Raw genomic sequence first — 24,009 nt, 5'->3', positions numbered from 1 at the left:
AAAGTGAATTTTATAATATTACCTTATTTATAAATCGAATTTTAAAATGTGTAAAATGAACTTAAATGTAAGGGGGAAACTGGGCTTTTGCATTTATTACTTAAATGAATCAAATGTTAATTTTAAAAACCAAAGTGAGCCCTGAATAATTTGTGAGAGTGTTTAGAGATCCCAAAACTCCTGTTGATCAAAAGATATCACATACAAAGGGTGATTAAAACATTTATTCCAAAAGGAAAACTTGTGGTGTCCATTTTGTTAAAAATGATAAATTATGATGTTTTATACAAAATAAAAGAATCTTATCATTGCCTCCTTATGATGAAATTAGGGTTTTCATCCTTAAAAATGAATTTGTTAGATTTGCAGTCTCATTGATCTCTCAGGATTTAGAAATAATTATTTTTTGCTGAATTAAAGATAGCTCTATTTTTTAATTGTTATTAGCTTCAAAAAGAGTAGCAAATTCACAGGACTGGAAGTTTAAACTCATCTCGGATGAAAATCTTATATTTAAGTAAGAAGGGCATCCACTCTCCCTTGCTTATTTCAGTCTTTCTCTCAGACACATTTAGAAGCAGAAGAGTTATGTATAGTTAAGTTCAGCCTCCCCTGTTTTCAGTGAGAAAACCAAGGCTAAGAAATGTTAGGTAATTTAAGTAAAAATATATGGTGAGAGGTACAATACGGTGTGGTTGATGGTTGGCAGGATGTGGAGTCATAAACCCTGTTGGGTTTTTTGTTTGTTTAAGTGTTTTTTGTTTTTTTTTGTTTTGTTTTGTTTTGTTTTTTTTTGCCGGGCATGGTGGCTCATGCCTGTAATCCCAGAACTTTGGGAGGCCAAGTTGGGTGGATCACCTGATGTCAGGAGTTCGAGACCAGCCTGGCCAACATGGTGAAACCCTGCCTCTAGAAAAAATACACAAATTAGCTGAGCGTGGTGGCGTGCGACTGTAGTCCCAGCTACTCAGGAGGCTGAGCCACGAGAATCGCTTGAACCCAGGAGATGTCCTTGAACCCAGAAGGCGGAAGTTGTGATGCGCCGAGATTGTGCCACTGCACTCCAGCCTGGGCAACAGAACAAGACTCTGGCTCAAAAATTACCATATGTTTGTTTCCTAATAATAAACATTTATTGAATTATTTAAGTATTTCAGTATGATTTATATTTATTTATTTCACTTAAACAACAGAGCAACCTAGTGAACTAGGTGACATCCCCATTTTATAGATGGGAAAACTGAGACTCAAAGCGATTAAGATAGTGAAAGGATCGCGTGAGCCCAGGAGTTTGAGGCTGCAGGGAGCTATGACAGCGCCACTGCACTCCAGCCTAGGTGAGAGTGAGACCCTTCTAAAATATATATATATATATTTTTTTTTTACATTCAGAAGATCTGATTTTAAAACTTGCCTTTATCATGTGTTTGTTGCCTTGTGACTGGGATGTCTTCCTACCAAGACCTTACCCTAGGTTAGCTCAGCAGGTTTCGTGAGGAGCAAACGTAAACAAGTATAGGAAAACACTGCCTAAAAGTAATATATTGTTCATTCACAATGGGGTGAAGCCTAGAACCCATTTATTCTGATTCAGTGTTATTTTGCTGACTAATTCTTAATCAAGTGTTCTTTACCTTCAAATAATTTTATTTTCCATCTGTGCCCACTTTTGCCTAGAGTGATGAATATTTATTGAGTATGCATCTTGTTCTTGGCACCATGTAAGTATCATACACATCAAGGGATATGAAAACTTGGCTTATGTTATCCAGAGACTTCATGGGATGATGAGAAATGCAGAAAAAAACTGAAATCCTGATCCTCTCTTTTTTCCATCCCTTCTCTGCACCTCATATTTTCCATCTATAAAATAAGTGATAATACCACCACATGAAAAATCATAGAAAGAATTTAGCACAGTAACTAGTAAAAGTGAATAAATACAAACCATATGTGATAGCATGGATGAATCCTACTAAGAACAGTTACCAGGTAACTGAAGCTAAACAACTCTCGGAGGACTGAGAGATGTTACATTTCTGACCAAGTAGAGTAGAAACACCTTGCTAAATACTTCATGTATTCACTAAAGGCCCCAGAAAAGCTGCACCTTTGGAGCAAAACTAAAATAGCTAGTAGTATAGGGCACTCCAGACCAACCCTAACAAAGATTAACAACCTTTAAGCCAGCCATGGTGATGCGTGTCTGTAGTCCCAGCTACTCAAGAGACTGAAGCAGGAGGACTACTTGAGCCCAAGAGTTGAGCCTAGCCTTGGTAATATAGCAGATCCAGTTTTTTATAAAACAAACAAACAAACCCTTTGAAAGAATCAGTAAGCCTGCTGGAAAAAAAAACTCAAAATAATATTGTTATGTTTAAAGGAAGATTACAAAGTCTAGACAGTAAATGATATAACCTCACAATGTCCATCATCTAATCCAAGATTCTCATGCAGACAAGCAAGAAAATGTGACCCAAAAACAAAACCAGCCTTTTGGCCAGAACCCTCATCTTCCAGTAATTTGTCAAAATGACGAATACAAAGGCAAAGAGGAAAGGCACCGGATATATGTTCTCTAGGCCTTTGAGAAAACATGGAGTTTTTCCTTTGGCCACATATATGCAAATCTATAAGAAAGGTGATAATGTAGACATCAAGGGAATGGGTACTGTTCAAAAATGAATGTCCCACAGGTGTTACCATGGCAAAACTGGAAGAGTCTACAATTTTACCCAGCATGCTTTTGGCATTGTTTTAAACAAACAAGTTAAGGGCAAGATTCTTGCCAAGAGAATTAATGTGCGTATTGAGTACACTAAACACTCTAAGAGCCGATGTAGCTTCCTGAAATGTGTGAAGGAAAATGATCAGAAAAAGAAGGAAGCCAAAGAGAAAAGTACCTAGGTTCAACTGAAGCACCAGCCTGCTCCACCCAGAGAAGCACACTGTGTGAGAACCAATGGGAAAGCGCCTGAGCTGCTGGAATGCTGGAATCTCTTCCCTATGAATTCATGCATAATAGGTGTTGAAGAAATAAAATAAAAGACCTCTGGACTGTAAAAAAACAAAACAAAACAAAACAAAACAAAAAACCAGGAAACCATATAACCAATAGAGGTTGTGTGTGTGTGTGTGTGGTGGTGTGTGTGGTTAGGCAAGTAAAAACAACAAAAAGCAAACAAACGATAAATCTAACATTTAGGATCAAAATGTTATTTGAGGGAGATCCAATGGGATGAGACAAGAAAGGCACATGTAGATAGATAAATATAGGTTACTTATTCTGATTATTGAATTGGATGTTTATTATATTATTGAACGGTGTTGTGAATGGATCAAGGATGATGGCAAATTAACACCCAAAGGTTATAGTTAACACAATTCTATGCATCTGAAGTGCAGGAGAACAGGGTGGGAAGTAAAAAGGAAGAGTAGAAAAGAACACAGCATTATAAAGTCTGTGGCAGAAAACAATATAACTTTCTAGAGCATTAAAAAAAGGCCAATGTGAGCACGGCTGGAACTGGAGGACGTTATGTTAAGTGAAATAAGCCAGGAACAGAAAGTTAAACACCACATGTTCTCACACATATGTGGAAGCTAAAAAAAAAAAAAAAATGTTAAGCTCGTAGAAGCAAAAAGTAGGACAGAGGATACCAGAGGCTGGGGAGGGTCAATGGAAGGGGGGGTTGGGGGCAGGACAGGGAGAGATTTGTTAAAGGACAAAATTACAGGTAGATAGAAGGAATAACTTCTATTGTTCTATACCACTGTAGGTAATATTTAGTTTCAAATAGCTAGAGGAGGAGGAGGATACAGAATGTTCCCAACTCAAGAAATGATCATTGTTTCAGATTATGGATATGCTAATTACACTGATCTGATCACCATACATTATGTTTCAAAACATCACTATATACCCCTATGAATATGTACAATTATTATTTGTCAGTTTAAAGGTTTTTAAAAGATTAAAATGTTTTAAAAAAGAAAAAAAGGCTGCCAGGCGCGGTGGCTCATGCCTGTAATCCCAGCACTTTGGGAAGCCGAGCCGGGCAGATCACGAGGTCAGGAGTTCTAGGCCAGCCTGATTAACACAGTGAAACCCCATCTCTACTGAAAATACAAAAAAAAAAACTAGCCAGGTGTGGTGGCAGGTGCTTGTAGTCCCAGCTACTTGGGAGGCTAAGGCAGGAGAATTCCTTGAACCCAGGAGGCGGAGGTTGCAGTGAACCAAGATAATACCACTCCACTCCAGCCTGGGCGACACAGCGAGACTCTGTCTCAGAAAAAGGAAAAAGAAAAAAGAAACATTTTCTATGTGCCTGACACATAGAAAATCAGCAAGATGTACCTCTCAGGGCGGACTCTCAGTGACTCATCCCATAGAGACTATCATTTAAGCATTTATTAAATCATGATGTGAAATGCAACAGTCATAAAATCTGGAATGTTTAACCCATTTAGCATGGGGGAGGGTAGAAAAGTCACATAGTAGCACTCAATAAATGTTAGTTCATATCCCCTTTATAACTGTAAAGTTCTGCAAAGGCAGTACTAGTGTTTATTTTCATATGGAAAAATAAAATAGAACAAGCATGATATCATGAAAACAAGACTTAAAGTGAGAGTTCTAGCTCTGCCAATAACTAGCTGTATGATATTAGGAAAATTATTCTCACTGGGCTCCATCTGTAGTAACCGGAGTTTGGTATATTGGAAATTTCCAAGTGAGTTCCACAAAACACTAATGTCCCTTAGGATGTTAATAGGAGCTAAACGAGAAAGAATCTGTGATCAAGTACTATTTGGGAAGTGGACTGAATGTTTGTGTCCCCCCAAATTCATATTTTGAAGCCCTCACCTCTTCTGTGGCTGTATTTGGAGATGGGGCCTCTAAGGAAGTATTTAAGGTTGAATTAGGTCATAAGGGTGCAGAACTGATCCAACTGGATCGGTGTCATTAATAGAAGAGACATAAGAAGAGCACCTCTCACTCTCTCCAAGACCATCCTCCAAGGAAGGACCCTGTGAAGACAAAACAAGAGGGCAGGTATGTGCAAGCCAGGAAGAGAGCCTTCACTGGAAACCTAACTGGTCAGCACCTTGATCTTGAACTTCCAACCTTCAGACTGTAAGAAAATGAATTTTTCTTGTTTAAGCCCCTAGCCCATGGTATTTTTTTATGGCAGCCCAAGCTGCCAAATACAGTTTTATGTATAACCCTTCTCAAAGACTTCTAATGCACAGTAGCATGTTAAATACTCTGAGAAGTTCTACAGTGAAAAAAAAAGGGAAATGTATCTACTGTACTGTTTCTGAAACTTATTTGTCTATTAAACTTTTAAAAATCACCGTCTTTTGAAACAGGGCTTGGGAAACACTAGCCAGGATTTTTCAGGTCTTTTTCAGTTCTGAAACTAGGATTCCTTCTAAAACCTATACAATGTAGCTGATAAAGTTAGATTTAAATATGAGTGAGACTCCACTTGTAAACTAGGTTATAGCAAGGAAATGCAAAGGATATTGTAAATGCAGAGACAGCACAGTGAACGAAGTAAATACTTGAAAAACAGCATCATAGGCTGTGTGTGGTGGCTCATGCCTATAATCCCAATACTTTGGGATCCCAGCATTTTGGGAGGCTGAGGTGGGTGGATCACCTGAGGTCAGGAGTTCAAGACCAGCCTGCCCAGCATGGTGAAATCCCGTCTCTATTAAAAATATAAAAATTAGCCAGGTGTGGTGGCACGCACCTATAATTCCAGCTACCCAGTAGGCTGAGACAGAAGAATCACTTGAACCCAGGAGGTGGAGGTTGCAATGAACCAAGATCATGCCACTTCACTCCAGCCTGGACAACAGAGCAAGACTCCATCTCAAGAAAAAAGGGAAGAAAAACACCACCATTGCTTTGTGTGGAGACAGCGTCTATGTTCTTTCAGGACAACTTGAGAAGTTTTACCAACAAAAACTCTCCTGGGATCTCCATTTGTTCATTCCATAAATACTGAGTGCCTACTGTGTGTCAGGGACTGTTCTAAACACGAGCATGATAGATGGCATCATGAGACACCAACGTGTATCAGAAGAGAGCTCTCATTGCAAACACTAATTTGTACAGATTTTTAGTTGCAGCATGAGCAAAAGTAGCTAGCAACTCTGCTAGTTACCAGCAGATGGCAGTAGCAGTCACTTCTTTACTGGCATTTTAGATTAGGAATCTGTAGAAGTACCACAACCTGTAATCAGAACTACTCTGTGGTGTCCATGTGTGACTTACGGACAGTTATCTAACCCGTGTGGGGTGAAGCTTCCCTATTTAAATACTAGAGATAATAAAAGCACCTACCTCTTAAGTTGTCTTGAGAGTTACACGAGATAAAACACTTAAAGTGCTTTGTCTTCAACATGAAAGAAGGGTTCATAAATGTTAGTTATTACTTAGTATGGTTGATACTGTTTTTTTGCCATTTGACAAAATGTCAATTGTCCAAAAGAGGAAGAGAAGCAGATGGCTAATAGTTGTATTGCTTCATAGAGCAATAACAATATCAGCAATAAAGGAAAAGAAAATCTAAATACCTGAAAAGATAACAAAGGGTGCAATACGATATTAAGGTCATCACCAGAAAGAAAGGTAAAAACTGAGCAGGTTTTTAAATTACCACTTTTCCAACAGGTGACTTTTAAAGTAACTTGGCTGTCTGATAACTCCCTACCTGCACTAACTCAACATAATTGTGAATTATTTGTAAATTTCCTATTCATCAAAGACATAGCAGATTTGCAAACAGAGTTTCTAGCTAGATAGCCAAGGGAATCATGGGGCTATTAGACAGTTAACCTTTTTTCTTAAGCTTATTGTTTATTGGAACAAAAGAGAAGTTGTTTCAAGGCTAGGACCTCCAGAATGACTCAGTGAAAATGAGCCAGAATTCAGAATTTAGAAGCCTCAGAGCCAGCTTACCTCACTTCTTAAAAATATTTGGAGGAAAACACTAGGGAACTGAGTTGTAATGGGGAGGTGGGTAGGAGGAGTAAAATCCTCTTATACACCCTTGAGAGCTGTTTGAACTCAAAGATTCCCGAAACAGGGACTAAGTACTTCTAAGGATAATCTATATACGCAAATATAACTGTTTCTTGAATGAATTCGTCCATATGGGAACGATTATGATGCTTCAGGGCATGGATGATTTCACTACAATCTCAAGAGTTCAGTTAAAGAGGAAAACTTTCCATTTGCAATCCAAAACATCCCACACTTTTCTCTAGTAACAAATAGTGAGGTCTCACAAGATAAGTTATCCTTTTTAGGAGATCTCCACAGCCTGAACTAATGAGCAATTGAACGATAATCATCTTATTTTTATGACAATTCATGTGATGACACTGAACAAGGGGAAAGCAGAAGGTAAGCAATGCTGATGAAATGCGTCAGTGGCTTACATCATTGATGGCTATTATTATCATTTTCACTTCTTATGTGGCCAGATTTTTTAAACAGAAAATTTGGAAAGATTTCTCAAACTGCTATTTTCTTTTTTTTAGCTTGACTTATTTATTGCCCCCACTTCAGAAATTACTTCCTAAAATTGCCCCAGATATCAGGTTCCAGAGGAGAGAAGCAAGCAACAAAGGTTAATCCTGAGTATATAGATATTAATAAAGTAGAAAAGGAATGTGAAAAATAATTACATTTGCAATAAAAGTAGTTTAATATTCTTTTTGTGATTGATCAATATGCTGAAAATACAACACACACACACACACACACACACACACACACACACACACCAAAGTTCAGTAAAACTGAACAAAAACATGTATAGCCCATCATTCAGTATCCACAATACAATGATTTGCTGAAATTTCTCTTAATTTTTTCTCTCTCTGTTTTATGCCAACTTTATTGTGGTAGCAGATTGTGGTATATTTCCTCCCCTAGAGCATGGAAGGGACCTGTAAATATGATGGGATCTTTCATTATTAGGTTGTGTTATGTACAGTACTTTAAGAAAGAGGGACTAGGGTGAGGGGGAAAGGGAAGGAGAGCATTAGGACAAATACTTAATGTATGCGGGGCTTAAAGCCTAGATGACAGGTTGATGAGTGCAGCAAATAACCATGGCACTTGTATACCTGTGTAACAAACCTGCATGTTCTGCACATGTATCCCAGAACTTAAAGTATAATAAATAAATAAATAAATAAAGAGAGAGAGAGAGACTAGCTGGGTGCGGTGGCTCACGCCTGCAATCTCACACTCTGGGAAGCCAAGGCAGGCAGATTTCTTGAGTCTAAGAGTGTGAGACCAGCCCGAGCAATGTAGTGAAACCCTGTCTCTACTAAAAATACAAAAATGTTAGCTGGCATGGTGGTGTGCGCCTGTAATCCCAGCTACTCAGGAGGCTGAGATGGGAGAATCACTTGAGCCTGGGAGGTTGAGGCTGCCATGAGCCAAGATTGTACCACTGCACTCCAGCCTGGGCAACCAGAGTGAGACCCTGTCTCAATAAATAAATAAATAAATAAAAATAAAAATAAAAAGAGAAAGACTATATTTGGTGGTCCTGACCTGTCTAGGTGAATCCTTAAAAAGGACAAGTCTCTTTCTGGTGAAAGAGGTTACAAGCATGAGAGGAATTTGATGCAAGAGAGATTCTAGCTTTGCTCACTTTGAAAATGGAAAGCGGCCACATGCCCAGGAAAGTAAGCTGGCCCTAGGAGCTGAGAATGGGCCCTGAGTGACAGCAGCAAGGAAACAGATTTCAGTTCCATAATCACAAGGAACTAAATTCTGCTGACATCCTGAATGAGGTAGAAAGCAGATTCTTCCCAATAACCTCCAGAAATAAACATTTCTGGTAATACATATAAAATTCTGAGAGTTATTTTATCTTTTCTGATTTGCAAAAATAGAATCCCCATGGAATCTGAGGTTAGACAAATGTATGCCTCCTGTTACCACAAGTACATACTCTTTTGTGTCTAGATTTCTTTTTCTCAGCATAATGTTTTTGAGATTCATCCATATTGCCATATATATTATCAGTTCTTTTCGTTTTATTTCTGAGTATTTCTCTCTCTTTATTTATTTTTTTGAGACAAGATCTCACTCTGTGACCCAGGCAGGAGTGCAGTGGTGGGATCATGGCTCACTGTAGCCTCGACCTTCTGGACTCAGGTGATTCTTCCACCTTAGCTTCCCAGGTAGCTAGCTAGGACTACAGGCACACATCACCATGCCCAGCTAACTTTTAATTTTAATTTTAATTTTTTTTTAGACAGAGTCTCGCTCTGTCGCCCAGGCTGGAGTGTGGTTGCACTATCTCGGCTCACTGAAAGCTCCGCCTCCCAGGTTCACGCCATTCTCCTGCCTCAGCCTCCCGAATTGCTGGGACTACAAGCGCCCGCCACCACACCCGGCTAATTTTTGTATTTTTAGTAGAGACAGGGTTTCATTGTGTTAGCCAGGATGGTCTCGATCTCCTGATCTTGTGATCCGCCCGCCTCAGCCTCCCAAAGTGCTGGGATTACAGGCGTGAGCCACTGCGCGGCCTAATTTTTATTTTTTGTAGAGACAGGGTTTTGCCATGTTCCCCAGGTTGGTCTTGAACTCCTGGGCTAAAGAGATCTGCTCATCTCAGTCTCCCGAAGTGCTGGGATTACATGTGTGAGCCACCATGCCCCACCAAGTATTTATTTTAATGTATGACTATGCTAAATGTGTTTATCCATTTATCTGCTGTGTGCATTTTACTTCAGTCTAGTTTTCGGCTACTACAAATAAAAGTGCTGTAAACATTCATACATAAGTCTTGGTGGGAACATATGTTTTTTTATTTCACTTAGGTAAATATATAGAGGCAAATAGCAAAGTTGTATGTTAATTATCTGCTTAACTTTGTAAAAAACTGACAACATATTTCCAAAGTAATTGTATTATTTTACATTCCTACCATCCGTTGCATGGGAGTTCCACTTACTCTACATCTTCACCAACGTTTAATATTGTCAGCCTTTTAAATTTTAGCCATTCTGGTGGATGTGGTGGTACCTCAATATGGTTTAGTATTTTCGTTGTTGTTTGATTGGTTTATTTTGGGACACGCTCTCCTCTGTCACCCAAACTGGAGTGCAGTGGCCCAATCGTAGCTCACTGCAGCCTCAAACTCTTGGGCTCAACCCATCCTTCTACCTCAGTCTCCCAAGTAACTAGGACCCCAAGCACACACCACACCCAGTGTTTTTTTTTTTTGGAGATGTGGTGTCCCTCTGTCGTCCAGGCTGGAGTGCAGTGGAGCAATCTTGGCTCACTGCAACCTCTGCCACCCAGGCGCAAGCAGTCCTCCCACCTCAGCCTCCCAAATAGCTGAAACTACAGGTAAGCAACACCACACCTGGCTAAGTTTTTAATTTTTTGTAGAGATGGGGTTTGGCCATGTTGCCCAGGCTGGTCTGGAACTCCTGATTATGCTCAAGTGATCTGCTCACCTTAGCTTTTCAAACTCAATATGATTTTAATTAGCATTTCTATGATGATTAATGGTATTGAGCCCCTTCTCATATTCTCATTGGTCATCCGTATATTTTCTTGGTGAAATGCCTGTTTAAATGTTTTGCTCATTGTTATCATTGAGTCATAAGAATTCCTTGTATATTCTACACCCATCCTTTGTCAAATATATGTTATTGAGAAAATGTGTTCCTTTTCCCTTTTCTTAACAGTGTAATTCAAGGGGCAGCAGTTTTTAATTTTCATGGAGTTCAGTTTATCAGTTTTTTTTCTTTTATGACTTGTGCTTTATGAATGCAATCCAATAAAATTTTGTGTACCCCAAACCATGAAGACTTTCTACTATGTTGTTATCTAGAAGATCTATAGCTTTAAACTTTATGTATAGCTTTTGATTCATTTAGAGTTAATATTTGTTATGGCATGAGGCAAAGGTCAAAGATCATTGTTTTCCATATGGATAATCAGTTACTTCAGCACCATTTGTTGAAGAGACTACTCCTTCTCATTGAATTACCTTGGTACCTTTGTAAAAAATCAATAGATCAAGTATGTGTGGGACTATTTCTGTACTTTCTATTCTGTTCTGCTGATCTATAAATCTATTCTCTTGCTGGGTGCAGTGGCTCACACCTATAAATCCCTACACTTTGGGAGGCTTAGGTAGGAGGATCACTTGAGGAATTTGAGGAATTTGAGACCAGCCTAGGCAACACAGTGAGATCTTGTCTCTACAAAAAATAAAAATAAAAATCATTAGCCAGGCATGGTAGCACACACCTGTGATTTTTGCCACTTGGGCAGCCTGAAGCAGCAGGAGGATCACTTGAACCCAGGAGGCTGCAGTGAGCTATGAAGGCATCCTTGTACTGTAGCCTGGGTGATAGAGTAAGACCCTGTCTCGATACATACATACATACATACAATAAAATGCCAATGTCACTTTCTTTTTTTATTTTATAGAGATGAGGTCTCACTATGTTGCCCTAGCTGGTCTCAAACTCCTGGACTCAAGTGATCCTCCTACCTCAGAATTACAGGTGTTAGCCACTGTGCCCCACCCCAATATCATGTAGATACATGTAATTGTAATTGTAACAGCTTTATAGTAAGTCTCAAATTTAGGTAGTATAAGTTCTGTAACTTTGTTCTTCTTCAAAATTGCTTTGACTATTTTAACTCCTTTGGATTTTCTATTCTTCTGTTTGTTTTTCTTTTCTTTCTTTTTTTTTTTTTTAAACAATATGACACCTCTCACAAATACAATGTTTATTTGTTTTTGAGACAGGGTCTTACTTTGTCACCCAGGCTGAAGTGCAACAACATGATCCTGGCTCAATGCAGTCTCAACCTCCTGGGCTCAAGCAATCCACCCACATTAGTCTCCTGAGTAGCTGGGACTACAGGTGCACACCACCATGCCTGGGTATTTTTTTAAAACATTTTTTTAGAGAAGGGGTCCAACTACAGTACCCAGGCTGGATCCTTTGGATTTTCATATGAATTTTAGAATTATCCTGTTAATTTCCACAGAAAATCCTCCTTATATTTTTACTGGGATTTCATTAATGTCTGTAGTTCAATTTAAGAATTGGTAACTTAACCATATTGACTGAGTCTTCCAACCCATGGAAATTGATATGTTGTAGAATTATTTAGCTCTTCATTACATTGTCTTGGCAATGTTTTGTAGCTTTCACTGTACATGTCTTGTGTCTGTTTTATTAAATTCATCCCTGCTTATTAAATACTTTGATGTCACTATAAATGATTTTTTAAAAATTTCAGTTACCAATTTTACTTTTTTTTTTCTTTTTTTTTTTTTGAGATGGAGTCTCGCTCTGTTGCCCAGGCTGGAGTGCAGTGGCGCAATCTCGGCTCACTGTAAGCTCTGCCTCCCGGGTTCACGCCATTCTCCTGCCTCAGCGTCCCGAGTAGCTGGGACTACAGGTGCCCGCCACCACACCCGGCTAATTTTTTGTATTTTTAGTAGAGATGGGGTTTCATCGTGTTAGCCAGGATGGTCTCGATCTCCTGACCTCGTGATCTGCCCGCCTTGGCCCCCCAAAGTGCTGGGATTACAGGCGTGAGCCACCGCGCCCGGCCAGTTACCAATTTTTCATTGCTGGTATGTGAAAATCCAATTCATTGTGTATTGACCTGTGTCCTGCAACTTTGCTAGACTCATTTATTATTTCTAGTAGCTTTTTTGGTAGTTTGCTTAGGATTTTCTTTTCTTTCTTTTTTTGAGATGGAGTCTTGTTCTGTTGCCCGGCCTGGAGTGCAGTGGCATGATCTCGGCTCACTGCAAGCTCCATCTCCCGGGTTCACGCCATTCTCCTGCCTCAGTCTCCCGAGTAGCTGGGACTACAGGTGCCCGCCAATACGCCCGGCTAACTTTTTGTATTTTTGGTAAAGATGGGGTCTCACTGTGTTAGCCAGGATGGTCTCAATCTCCTAACCTCGTGATCCACCTGCCTTGGCCTCCCAAAGTGCTGGGATCACAGGAGTGAGCAACCGCGCCTGGACTGCTTAGGATTTTCTATGTATACAGTCGTGCCATCTTCAAATAAGACAGGCTTTTCTTCCTTTCTGCCCATTATGTCTTTCGTTTCTTATTCTTGCCTTATTAGAATGGCTAAGACTTCTAGCATAATATTGAGTTGAAGTAGGAAAAGTAGATACTCTTGTCTTGGTTCTGATTTAAGCGGGGAAGCATAAGGGGGACTAAGTGCTTTCACCATTTAATATAACATTAGCTATAGGTTTTTCATAGATTTAATTTATTAATTTGAGGAAATTATCCTCTATTCCTAGTTAATGAGAGTTGTTATTTTGAATGGGTGTTGAATTTTGTCTTATGGTTGTTTGTGTGTGTGTGTCTATAGAGATAATTGATGTGACTGTTTTTCCTTTTCTTGATGGAGAGGTTTTTATTTTGAAATTCAAATTTCTTTAGTATATATAGGGTTTTTCAGATTTTTTCTATTTCTTCTTGAGACACTTTTGACATTTCTATCTTTCAAGGGATGTGTAGGTTTCATTTAACCTGTCAAATATATTGACATAATGTTCTTCATAATAGCTCCAATATTATCCCTTTTAATATTTGTAATCATGTCCCCCTCCTTCTGATTCCTAATATTGGTCATTTGTGTCTTCTTTTTGTCTTGATCAGTCCACCAAGTGTTGCATAAAAAATTTTTTTTTTTCTTTTTTTTTTTTTTTTGAGACGGAGTCTAGCTCTGTCGCCCAGACTGGAGTGCAGTGGCGCGATCTCGGCTCACTGCAAGCTCCGCCTCCCGGGTTCACGCCATTCTCCTGCCTCAGCCTCCTGAGTAGCTGGGACTACAGGTGCCCGCCACCACGCCCGGCTAATTTCTTTTTGTATTTTTAGTAGAGACGGGGTTTCACCGTGTTAGCCAGGATGGTCTCGATCTCCTGACCTCGTGATCCGCCCGCCTCGGCCTCCCAAAGTGCTGGGATTACAGGCTTGAGCCACCGCGCCCGGCCGTGTTGCATAAAATTTAATATTTTTTTTTGCAAAGACCCAGATTAAATTTTACTAATTTTAAAAAATTATGGGTCCAATTTCAATTTCATTGATTTCTGCTATGACCTGTATTATTTTCTTTCTTCTATTTACTTTGGATTTTATTTTCTCTTCTGTTCCCAGCTTCTCAAAGTCTCCACTAGATGCCCAGAATGAGAACAGAGAACTTCCCACTTGGACTGGTCAGAACTCAAATATCTGTCTGCCCCGTGTAAGCTCTAGAAGTAGTTCACCTTACAACTCTCCAGTGGTTTTTGCCTGCCCTTGTAGAGTTTCACCCTATGCCTGGCTGGCCACATACACAGCAAGGACTCAAAGAGACCTCTCTGCAGATTTCTGGAGCTCTTTTCAGCACAGCTCCCTCCTCCCTAGAACTCTACCTCGAAACATTCAGCGCTCTTGGCCTCTCCGATCCCTACATCTCCTTGACTCAGTAGACTCTGTTTAGGATCCCCCTCTTTGCATCCACAATCTGGTTATTTCCAGAAAGAAATCAGGGGCAATCAGAGTGATCACCTTGTTTGTTTCAACTTCTTTTAGTGATTAAAGTCTTGTCTTACCTGATGTCCAATGTTTGAAAAAATAAGAGCTTTTTATGTTCTGCATATTTTTCTGGGTTTTGGTGGGAGAGAATGTCCAATCCTTGTTATTCCATTGCAGCCAGAGGCAGAATGTCTTTCACTACAGATTTTTGAAGTTTTCTTTCACTTCCATGCTCTTCTACGTCCCTTGTTGGGGTTTGTTTGTTTTGGTCTCTGGCATTTCATGGTAGAGGCTGTCCTCAAATGTCAGTGTGCCTTTGATGTCTATATTTACAGTGAGGCATAACAAAGCTGATCTGAAGCTTTACATGAATGGGCAGGGTTTGTCAAATGGTGGGTCTCAATTGAGGGGGACAGGTGGGGACTTGACCTATTCACTAGCCAGTCCCCGTAGGTCAGTATCTCATTGGTTTTTCATTTAAAGATGATTAATAACATAGGAGAGGAATTCTTCAATTCTCTGAATGGGATTATAAGCCTTGCTGCTAGACTTCTGATAACTAAACAGAGAAGGAATTTTTGAGGGGTTTATATTTAGGAATGTTTCCCTTTCCATATGGTATGGCTTCTCACTTTTACCCTCTGCTGTTCCAAGACTAGGTCTTTTTTGGTTTAACCTCTCCAAAGAGTTAACTTCCCATCTGAGGCAGCTGTGCAGGGGGTGCAGTAGACTGGCTTTGTAAGGTAGAGGAGGGAATCTATGGAGTGTCTAGAGCTTTTAAATTCTTTACCAATCCTCCTTCATTCTGTACTTCCACATTTAGAGATAACTTGTGTATCTAGTTCCTGAGATTTTTCTTGGATTCTGCTATAGAAATTAACTTGCTTTTTATTCACTCTCTCCCTGGAGAGTTTATCTTTCACCTGTCTGCTAAGTCACCTACCATTCCTCTATTAGCTTTCTCAGTTCCAAAATGTTGAATTTTCTTGTTCGCTACTATCTCCTGTTTTCTTTGTCCTTGTGGCTTTATGCATTGTTTTTTGTTTTGTTTTGTTTTGTTTTTTTTTTGAGACAGAGTCTCCCTCTGTCACCCAGGCTGGAGTGCAGTGGCGCAATCTCGGCTCACTGCAACCTCTGCCTCCTAGGTTCAAGCAGTTCACTGCCTCAGCCTCCAGAGTAGCTGGGATTACAGGCGCCCACCACCACGCCTGGCTAATTTTTTTTTTTTTTTTGTATTTTTAGTAGAGATGGGGTTTCACCATCTTGGTCAGGCAGGTCTCGCACTCCTGACCTCGTGATCCACCCACCTCTGCCTCCCAAAGTGCTGGGATTACAGGTGTGAGCCACTGCACCTGGCCGCTTTATGCATTTTCGTATAAATTATTAGGCTTCTTTTTTTTGAAAAGTTAAAAGCTCTTTAATTCTTTATTCGTGGTACCACTACCACAATTTACAGGGCCATCCACCTGATGTAATGAAAAGAAAAATAAAAAGTTACAACAGATAAAAGACCTCAGGAATGTACATCTAATTGACACTACATTGCATTAATCAAGAGCTGTACTTTTTGCAAACTGTGGCTATGACAGTCCTGAACAAGAAGGGTTTCCTATTTAAGCTGCAGTAACTTTTCTAACTATGGATAATTGTTCCTTTTATGGCAGATTTTTCTAGTTCCTCTAATGCATTTGAGACGACTGTCTCAAAGTAACCTGCTGCTTTCCTGGTAACTCCTCACTTTATCTCCTGCTAGGAACTGAAGCCCTTTTTTGCTGTTTTTTAGAACCTTCTGCTATCATATCCACCACTTCTACCACCAGATCCATAACCGTCACCATAGGGACTGCCCGAGCTTCTTCCACCCAGAAAGCCTCCTTTCATGGGTCCATAATTTGATTGCTATTGTCCACTATAATTTCTAAAATCATTATACTTCCCGCCACCACCATAGTTACCACTGTCAAAATTTCACCCTTCATTGCAACCATCACATCCTCCACCAATGCCACCAAATCCACCACCTTGGTGTTCATGTCCTGGTCCACTACCACCATAGCCCCCTATTCTACTATAACCAGGACCACCACCATAGTTGCCACCATCACTTCCAAATCCATTATATTCGCCATCACCTCCTCCACAACTACCTCTGCTGCCAGTGCCTCCACCACCATCGCCTCCTTTTCCACCAAAATTACCTCCACCGCCTCCAAAGTTTCCTCTGTGACAATTACAACTTTATCAACTGTATTATGATCCTAAAAAGTTATGGCAAGGCCAGGTGCAGTGGCTTACTCCTCCCAAGCACTTTAGGGGCCAAGGTGGGAGGATCGTTTGATCCCAGGAGTTTGAGACCAGCCTGAGCCACATAAGGAGACTCCATCTCTATAAAAAATTTAAAAATCAGCTGGGTGTAATGGCACATGTCTTTGCTCCCAGCTACTTGGGAGGCTGAGGTGGGAGGATTGCTTGAGCCCAAGGGATTGAGTGAGCTATGATCAGGCCACTGCACTCCAGTCTTGGTGACAAAGGGAGATCCTGTCTCAAAATAAAAAATAAATAAAAGTAAATTTTAAAAAAGCAAATCCCCTCTTTTTTCCACTGCCTGCCTTCCATAACGTCTATGGTTTAAATAGTGCCATACTTTTCTTTCCTCTCTCTCTCTCTCTCTCTCTTTCTCACTTTCCTTCTTTTCTTTTTTTGAGACAGGGTCTCACTCTGTCACCCAGGCTGGAGTATAGTGGTGCAATCTTGGCTCTGCACCCTCTACCTCCCAGGCTCAAGTAATCCTCCCACCTCAGCCCCCCAAATAGCCGGGACCACAGGCACGTGCCACTATGCGCGGCTAAGTTTTGCAATTTTTGTAGAGACGGAGTTTCATTATGTTGCCCAGTCTGGTCCGTCCCAAACTTCTGGGCTCAAGCAATTCACCCACTTTGGCCTCCCAAAACATTTGGAATTACAAACGTGAGCCACTGCACCTGGCCTTGCCATGCTTTTCAAAGTACTCTCTCAAATTATATTCTTCTCTATCTTCCTTGATATCACAAACAAAGATTTTCTTCACAGTTAGATGGGCATCAGGCCTTATAGAATCCTCTCTAGAAACAGCTTTCTTTGGTTCCAGTACACACCTGTCAGCCTTGTGTGGTTGAGGACATGTCTCTGTATCCACCTCTTCAACGCATGAGTAAGTCACAAAATCAAAGCCTTTGGAACGTGTTGTTTGGGAGTCTCTCATTATCACACAGTCTGTGAGTATGCGCCATTTCTCAAAATGTTCTCTTAAACTATCGTCTGTATTTTCAAAGCTCAGAACACCAGTAAACAGTTTTCTGAAGTGCTCTGGTTCCTTTGGATCATATGCCTCCATTTTGAGCCCGGACTTGTCTTTTCCAAATTGAGTTCAATATGGAACTGAGAGGAAGAGCAGTCTTCTTTTTTTAAGAATAGTTTTAGGTCTACAGAAAAATCGAGCAGAAAGCACAGAGAGTTTCCATATGCTTCCTACCTCGGCGGAGTCCCTTATTATTGTTTTGCATCAGTGTGGTACATTTGTTACAAGTAATGAGCAAGTAATAATATTGACACAATCTACATTAGAGACTCGATGCATGTTTTATTCTTCTCCTCTCATTGGAAAGTGGCAGAAATAAATGTAAGTATTAAATCTTCCAGGGTTAACAGAAAGTCTTCTACGGAGGCCTTTGGCTACTTCTCTCCTTTTTGTCCCCCTCAAAATTCTAGAGTCATGTGTATTCCCTTTTTCCCTTCATCTTTTCCATCTCCTGATCGTGCTTCAACCCATGGCACTTTATCTTCTCTGTCATTTTACTAAACTGTATCTTTCCACAGAAAACAATACCTCCTTTATTACCAAGTTCAAGTAATGCATTATTATTCCTTATCAAATTTGACTTTGAAGCAGCACAGGACACTGTTAACCCTTTCTCCCTTCTTGAAATATTTTTTTCTTAACTTCCCAACTGGACATCTTACCTTCCTGATTCCCAGCTACTCTAATCATTGATCCTTTACTTTCTCTACATTAGCCATTAGCCATTTTTTTCTCTCTCTCTCCTTTAGCCATTCTCTAAGATGGTCCTCAATGATCTCCAACTCTTGGTATGCACATTCTTGTGTGTCACCTTCCTCCATTGACCTGGGTTGATCCATGTGACCAGTAAAATAGAACAGAAGTGATGGTATGTCATTTCTAAGATTAAGTTATAAAAGATGTTGCTTTGTGTGTGTGTGTGTGTGTGTGTGTGTGTGTGTTAGTCTTGCTCTCTTTCTCCTCTAGACTGCTCCATGAGGGTTGCATGAAGCAGCCACATAATTTACCATTATAACCTCTGGCAAATAGTAAGTGCTCAACTCATATTTGCCGAGTCAATTTATATAAGAACCTTTCCACATTGTAGTGCTTCCTCTCTCCCCCTCCTACAAGTTTCTATAGCACTTACTGAACACTTTTTGACATCTAGCATATTTTGCATTTATTATTTTATAAAAGGACTTGGCTTAATTGACCCTTCTAAAGGAGTTTTCCTTCACCTACTATGTGGCTGGCACTGGGCTAGTTGCAGGGCGATCGAAGCTCATCTTGATCATCCTCCTAGAGAAGGAGCTCCTTGTAGGTGAGTGGGGCCGAGCCCTGGTCACCTGAATGCGTCCCAGGGAACTTAGTCTAGGAGCCTGTAGAGTAGCATAAAAATTATAGTAAAATGGGTCGGGCGTTGTGGCTTACACCTGTAATTCCAGCACTTGGGAGGTCGAGGCTGGAGGATCATTTGACGTTGGGAGTTTGAGACCGGCCTGGCCAACATGAGGAAACACTGTCTCTACTAAAAATATAAAAATTAGCCCAACATGGTGGCACACACCTATAGTCCCAGCTACTCTCCTCGGGAGGCTGAGGCAAGAAAATCACTTGAACCCAAGAGGCGGAGGTTGGAGTGAGCCAAGATCGCGTGCCACTGCACTCCAGCCTGGGCAACTGAGCAAGACCCTGTCTCAAAACAACAACAACTATAGTAAAATGAACATTTACCTGGAAATCTCAAATTCTGAGTTCAATCTTTGACTCTTAAGGCTGTGACTTTGGGCAAGTCACTCCACAAATGTGAACTTATTTCCTCATTGTAATAAAGATATAGTAATTATACTTTTTACCCAAGGAGTCACTGGGTAGCTCCGATATGTCAAACCCTTATTTCCTCACTTGTCACAGGTCACTTATTGCCAGATGAATCATGGATTTCATAATGTATTTTGCATTTGTGTTGGGGATGGGGTGTGAGAAGCATGATTTTAACTGTCTATACCAATTATAAAATGCATTCAGATTTCATTAACTTTAACATGAGAAAATGTTTCTTTGAATCAAGACAACATGTTATCTATTGAAGTGTTCAAGTGTTCTGAAGTTGGAAAACCATTGTAAAACTGGGAGCTCTAATTATGGCACATTCAAACAGATGTGTTCTGAATTAATGACTGAGTTGGTTTTCCTCCTTTTTGTTCAATCATATGTGTTAAGGATGTGTTCTGTTTTATTATTGTTATGAAACATTGCAAACACATACAAAAGTGAAAGCAATGAATTCCCATGGATCTCATATCCAGCTGCAGCAAAAATCAACAAGAGGGTCACTCTGATTTCGTCTATATCACTACTCAATCCTCTCCACCCCCCAACATCTCCATGGGCTATTTTCAAGCAAATCTCAGGTCTCATATAATTTCATTTGCAAATACTTTAAAGGAGTACTGTTTAATAGTCATTTACCTTCCACTGTCTTCTAGTCAGAGATAAACTAAGTTTTCTTAGAGGTGTTTGCAAGCTTAGTTCACATTGCATACTCTCCTGAAAGATCTTTATTAACCAAGTTGAAAAACACACTTTCTTAAGAAGGCCTCTTCCCCAGTGGTTACTGGGGGTGGGAGGTAACCTTAAAATCATTACTTGGGGAGTAAAATGCCGGTGGGTCCCACATTTCTGAATACCTTTCCATTTTAAAACCAGTTCTGAATGCAGCAGACAAGATCAGAAATGGACCTACGTAAGTTTGTGATTTTTTTTTTGTTAGAATGCTGATTTCTTCTTATCTTTTTTGTTTGCTTTGTCTCCATGGGTTTAATCATTACATGATACGGGTCTAATGATAGTATGTTGGGTCATTTTAGAGACACTATTTTCTGCAAACGTTTTTTGTTTTTTTTTTTTTTGTTTGTTTGTTTTTTTTAGTAGAGACGGGGTTTCACCGTGTTAGCCAGGATGGTCTCGATCTCCTGACCTCGTGATCCGCCCGCCTCGGCCTCCCAGAGTGCTGGGATTACAGGCTTGAGCCACCGCGCCCGGCCTCTGCAAACGTTTTTATTCAGAGTGTTTTCTGACCATAATGTGTTACAAAATGTACTATATAGATGTGAATATATGCTCAGAATTAAAAATAAAAATCCAGGGATAACTTTTCAAAATAGTGTTGCCACTCACTATATGTTAAATGTTTAACATTGCACAGATTCAAATGCAGTAGGGATTCTCTGAAAAAGTTTTATCCTACTAACAGCTTTCAGATTATCGGTACTAGTTGTATGGCTTAAATACAGCCACATGTAAATACTTACTTAGATGAAGCTATGGCTAATCACATATGTAATGCAATCAGTTTCATGTAGTGGTTTGATCACTCTTTTCTTCAAGACTATATAAACAGGGATGAATTTGAGGAAGTTGGAGGGATGGAGTGAGAAAAGTTTGTTTTTGCAGCAGTAGCAGTGGGAGGGGTAGGTAGATTCAGTAAACAAGCACCCATCTCAAAATGCAAACTGTATTGTCTAAGCTGGCACCATGGTTTTATGGCGCTGGGGGTGTTTACTGCTTGTTGGGTTTACAGCTTTACAAACAGTGCTCCTTGGAGTTCTCTGCTTGCTATTCTTAAACACATTTGAGTTTTGCAACTGAGAAGTAATGACTTTGATTTCCAAAATCAGTCATTTTACAGTGTTGCGATAGGAGATTCATTTGAATTCACTTCTTCAGAGATGCAGGAGCCAATCAGGATCCTGTTGCAGTGAAAATGATTCTTTTATTGAAACCCCAGCTTCCTTTAAAAGAAGCCAAAGAGTACTGAATTACAGAACTGCCATACAGCCTTCCCTTTATTCTTTCCATCACCCAGGCCACAGGAAAAAAAAAAAAAAAAGACAAACTTTTGTTCTTATTTTCACAAGTTATCACATGGTTTGGAAACTTCAGGGCATTTCTGAAACTTCATTGGTATGTGTCAGAAAAGTCCTCCTTAATACACCCGGTTGAATGAAAGACAGTTTGAGATGTTAATTTCCATTTATTGCAGAAAAAAATACATTTAATGCATTAAGGAAATGTCTAGCTTAAATAAATTGCCCACTTTTGAAATGAATGGTTGGAGGCCTGAGGTCCAAACCTCTAAAATCAGTTAACAAATGTTTATTGAACACCTGCTTTGAACTAGGCTGTTGAAGAAGTTCAAAAGTCTAAGATAAATTCCCACTTTCAACTCACCTACAGTCTAGGTGGGCAGAAAAAATCCAAACTCAGGGGACAATGCAAGAGTTAGATAGTAAAACCAGACAAATAGACAAGCAATGAAACAAGACACTGTATGGTTGGGCTTAGAAAAGTGTGTTTCAGGCAATATATATTCTAGAGGCATAGGGATATTCTAGGCATATTCTAGAGGCACAGTAATCTGACAATCCCTGGAAAATATTCACAAAGAAGGTAGACCGTTGGGATGACCTTGAAAACATAGATAAGAATCAGATAACCTTACGAGGAAGGAGGAAGCAAACAATGAATCTGGCTGTAATAGAGTGGGGAGTGGGAGAGGTTAAGGAGGGTGGGAACGGGCCAGATTGGCAAATCCTTAGTGGTAAGGCCTGGCTGTAGGGCTGAAGATTATTCTAAGGGATCCAAGGTCAACAGCAGTGTTTAAAATTAGATGGCCAAGTGCATGGATTCCCTTTCCTTTCCTCCTTTTCTGTCCTTTAAAAGCACAACCTGATTAGACAGTCTGGGACATTCCTAGCCCTAGGCTAAAAAGCAGCGATTGAGGCAAAGTATTCTTGGCCCTGAAGTTGAACGGTTCACTCTGGGGATGGAGCTCAGGGAAGTCATAGGGAGTCTGGGCCCAGGTAGGATCAGACCTATCCGCAGGCTTACTTAGGCTCCAATGATTAAAGCTCAGCTTCCCGAATGTGCCCCGAGGATAAAAGAAGACTTTTGAGTGAAAGGCATTTTCCAAGGCGCTCTCAACGGGAGTGGCTGAGATTGCTAAGTGCGGCCGCAGAGCACCCGCTGAACGCACACAAAAAAGTGTCTTCTCACCGCATGATTAGTGTTCACAGGTTTCGTCTAGCTCACCAGAAATGAAGAATAGCGCTGATGAAATGACACGTCACCTGGAGGGCTGAAAAACAAAAAGTGCGTAAGAGGGTCCCAAAAAGAACCAGCTTCCGTATAGACGGGTCTGCAAAATCTGCAGTCTCCTGTCCTCCGGGTCCCTTGGCCCGCCCCGAGGTGGGGACAAGGAATCGGAAAGCCCAGCTCAGCAGGCTCTCCTCCCTCGCAGCCAGCAGATGGCTCCCGGGCTCTCTTGCGCGCTCGCTCGCCCCCTCTCCAGACGCAGGGCTTTTGCGGTTTGGGAGGGAGGCTGCAAGGAGGGGCGCGGTGCCCGCCGCCGCCACCGCAGCACAGCGCAGCGTCTCTCCTGGGGGTGAGCCACACGCTGGGGACCCAGCGCCCGGGCACCGGAGGCCGGCCTGGCACGGGTGCGGAGGCCGGCTCTCGCGAGGTGAGGAGGAAAAGCAGGAGGAAGAGAAGAAGGAGAAGGAGGAGGGCCGGAGCTGCCCCCGCCCAGCCGGAGCCCGTCAGGAGCGCTAGGAAAACCTACTCCCCCCGCCCGGCGCCGCTCTCCCCGCCCTCTCCCACGCCTTCCGCTTTCACCTAGGGCTGTAGGTGCGGCGCGGAGACTGGGCGGGATCTACGCCGGCCCGAGCCCCGCCGGGGACTAGCGAGCCGGGAGGAGGAGCAGGCGCCACAGTCGCCCGGCGACCCGCGCCGGCTCGTAATCCTGTTCGCTCCTTATTCCGCCCCCGGGAACTGCGAGGAGGCGTCATGTAGCAGCAGCAGCAAATCTGCCTCGCATTGCAACTCTTTTTTTTTTTTTTTTTTTGGTGGGGCGGGGGGCGCGCGGCAAAATTGTATCTCCGCCCCCCTTTTCTTGCCCACTCCCATTTGCAAGCTGCATCTGCCTCTCTAAAAAAATTAAAGGTGTTCGGGGAAGGGCAGGGGGCCATAAATCAGAGTTGGACCTGCAATAACCCCCGCACCTACAGGGCAACCATGACCGAGGAGAGCTCTGATGTTCCCAGGGAGTTGATAGGTAAGATTCGCGCG

At 41.2% G+C, this 24,009-nt stretch overlaps 2 protein-coding genes and 1 pseudogene across 26 annotated transcripts in view; 1 reads left to right on the top strand and 2 right to left on the bottom strand.

Moving 5' to 3' along the window:
• The window catches only part of CMAH (cytidine monophospho-N-acetylneuraminic acid hydroxylase), a 362,762-nt gene that overhangs the window by 166,136 nt on the left and 172,617 nt on the right, over positions 1–24,009 (bottom strand). Inside the window, exon 1 of one of the 20 annotated variants that reach the window (XM_077998304.1) lies at positions 4,868–5,031. The exons of the other annotated variants lie outside the window; for them this stretch is intronic. The gene's annotated coding sequence lies outside the window, so the exon portion shown is untranslated. Of the gene's footprint in view, positions 1–4,867; positions 5,032–24,009 lie in introns of those variants that run through there. 20 annotated transcript variants of the gene reach the window in all.
• On the bottom strand, positions 16,210–17,934 carry LOC144340629 (uncharacterized; annotated as a pseudogene).
• Positions 23,285–24,009, top strand: part of CARMIL1 (capping protein regulator and myosin 1 linker 1) — a 344,161-nt gene continuing 343,436 nt past the window's right edge. For 4 of the 6 annotated variants that reach the window (XM_078000908.1, XM_078000907.1, XM_078000905.1 and 1 more), the window contains exon 1: positions 23,285–23,995. In XM_078000908.1, the coding sequence (XP_077857034.1) occupies positions 23,956–23,995 (40 nt within the window). In that variant the 5' untranslated portion in view covers positions 23,285–23,955. The remainder of the gene's footprint in view (positions 23,996–24,009) is intronic. The other 2 variants (XM_078000911.1, XM_078000909.1) reach the window with 1 other exon arrangement.

Source organism: Macaca mulatta, chromosome 4, assembly GCF_049350105.2.
Source record: "Macaca mulatta isolate MMU2019108-1 chromosome 4, T2T-MMU8v2.0, whole genome shotgun sequence".
NCBI classification, from domain to species: Eukaryota; Metazoa; Chordata; class Mammalia; order Primates; family Cercopithecidae; genus Macaca; species Macaca mulatta.
The sequence above is the reverse complement of the archived record's forward strand: the minus strand, read 5'-3'. Positions and strand labels throughout refer to the sequence as shown.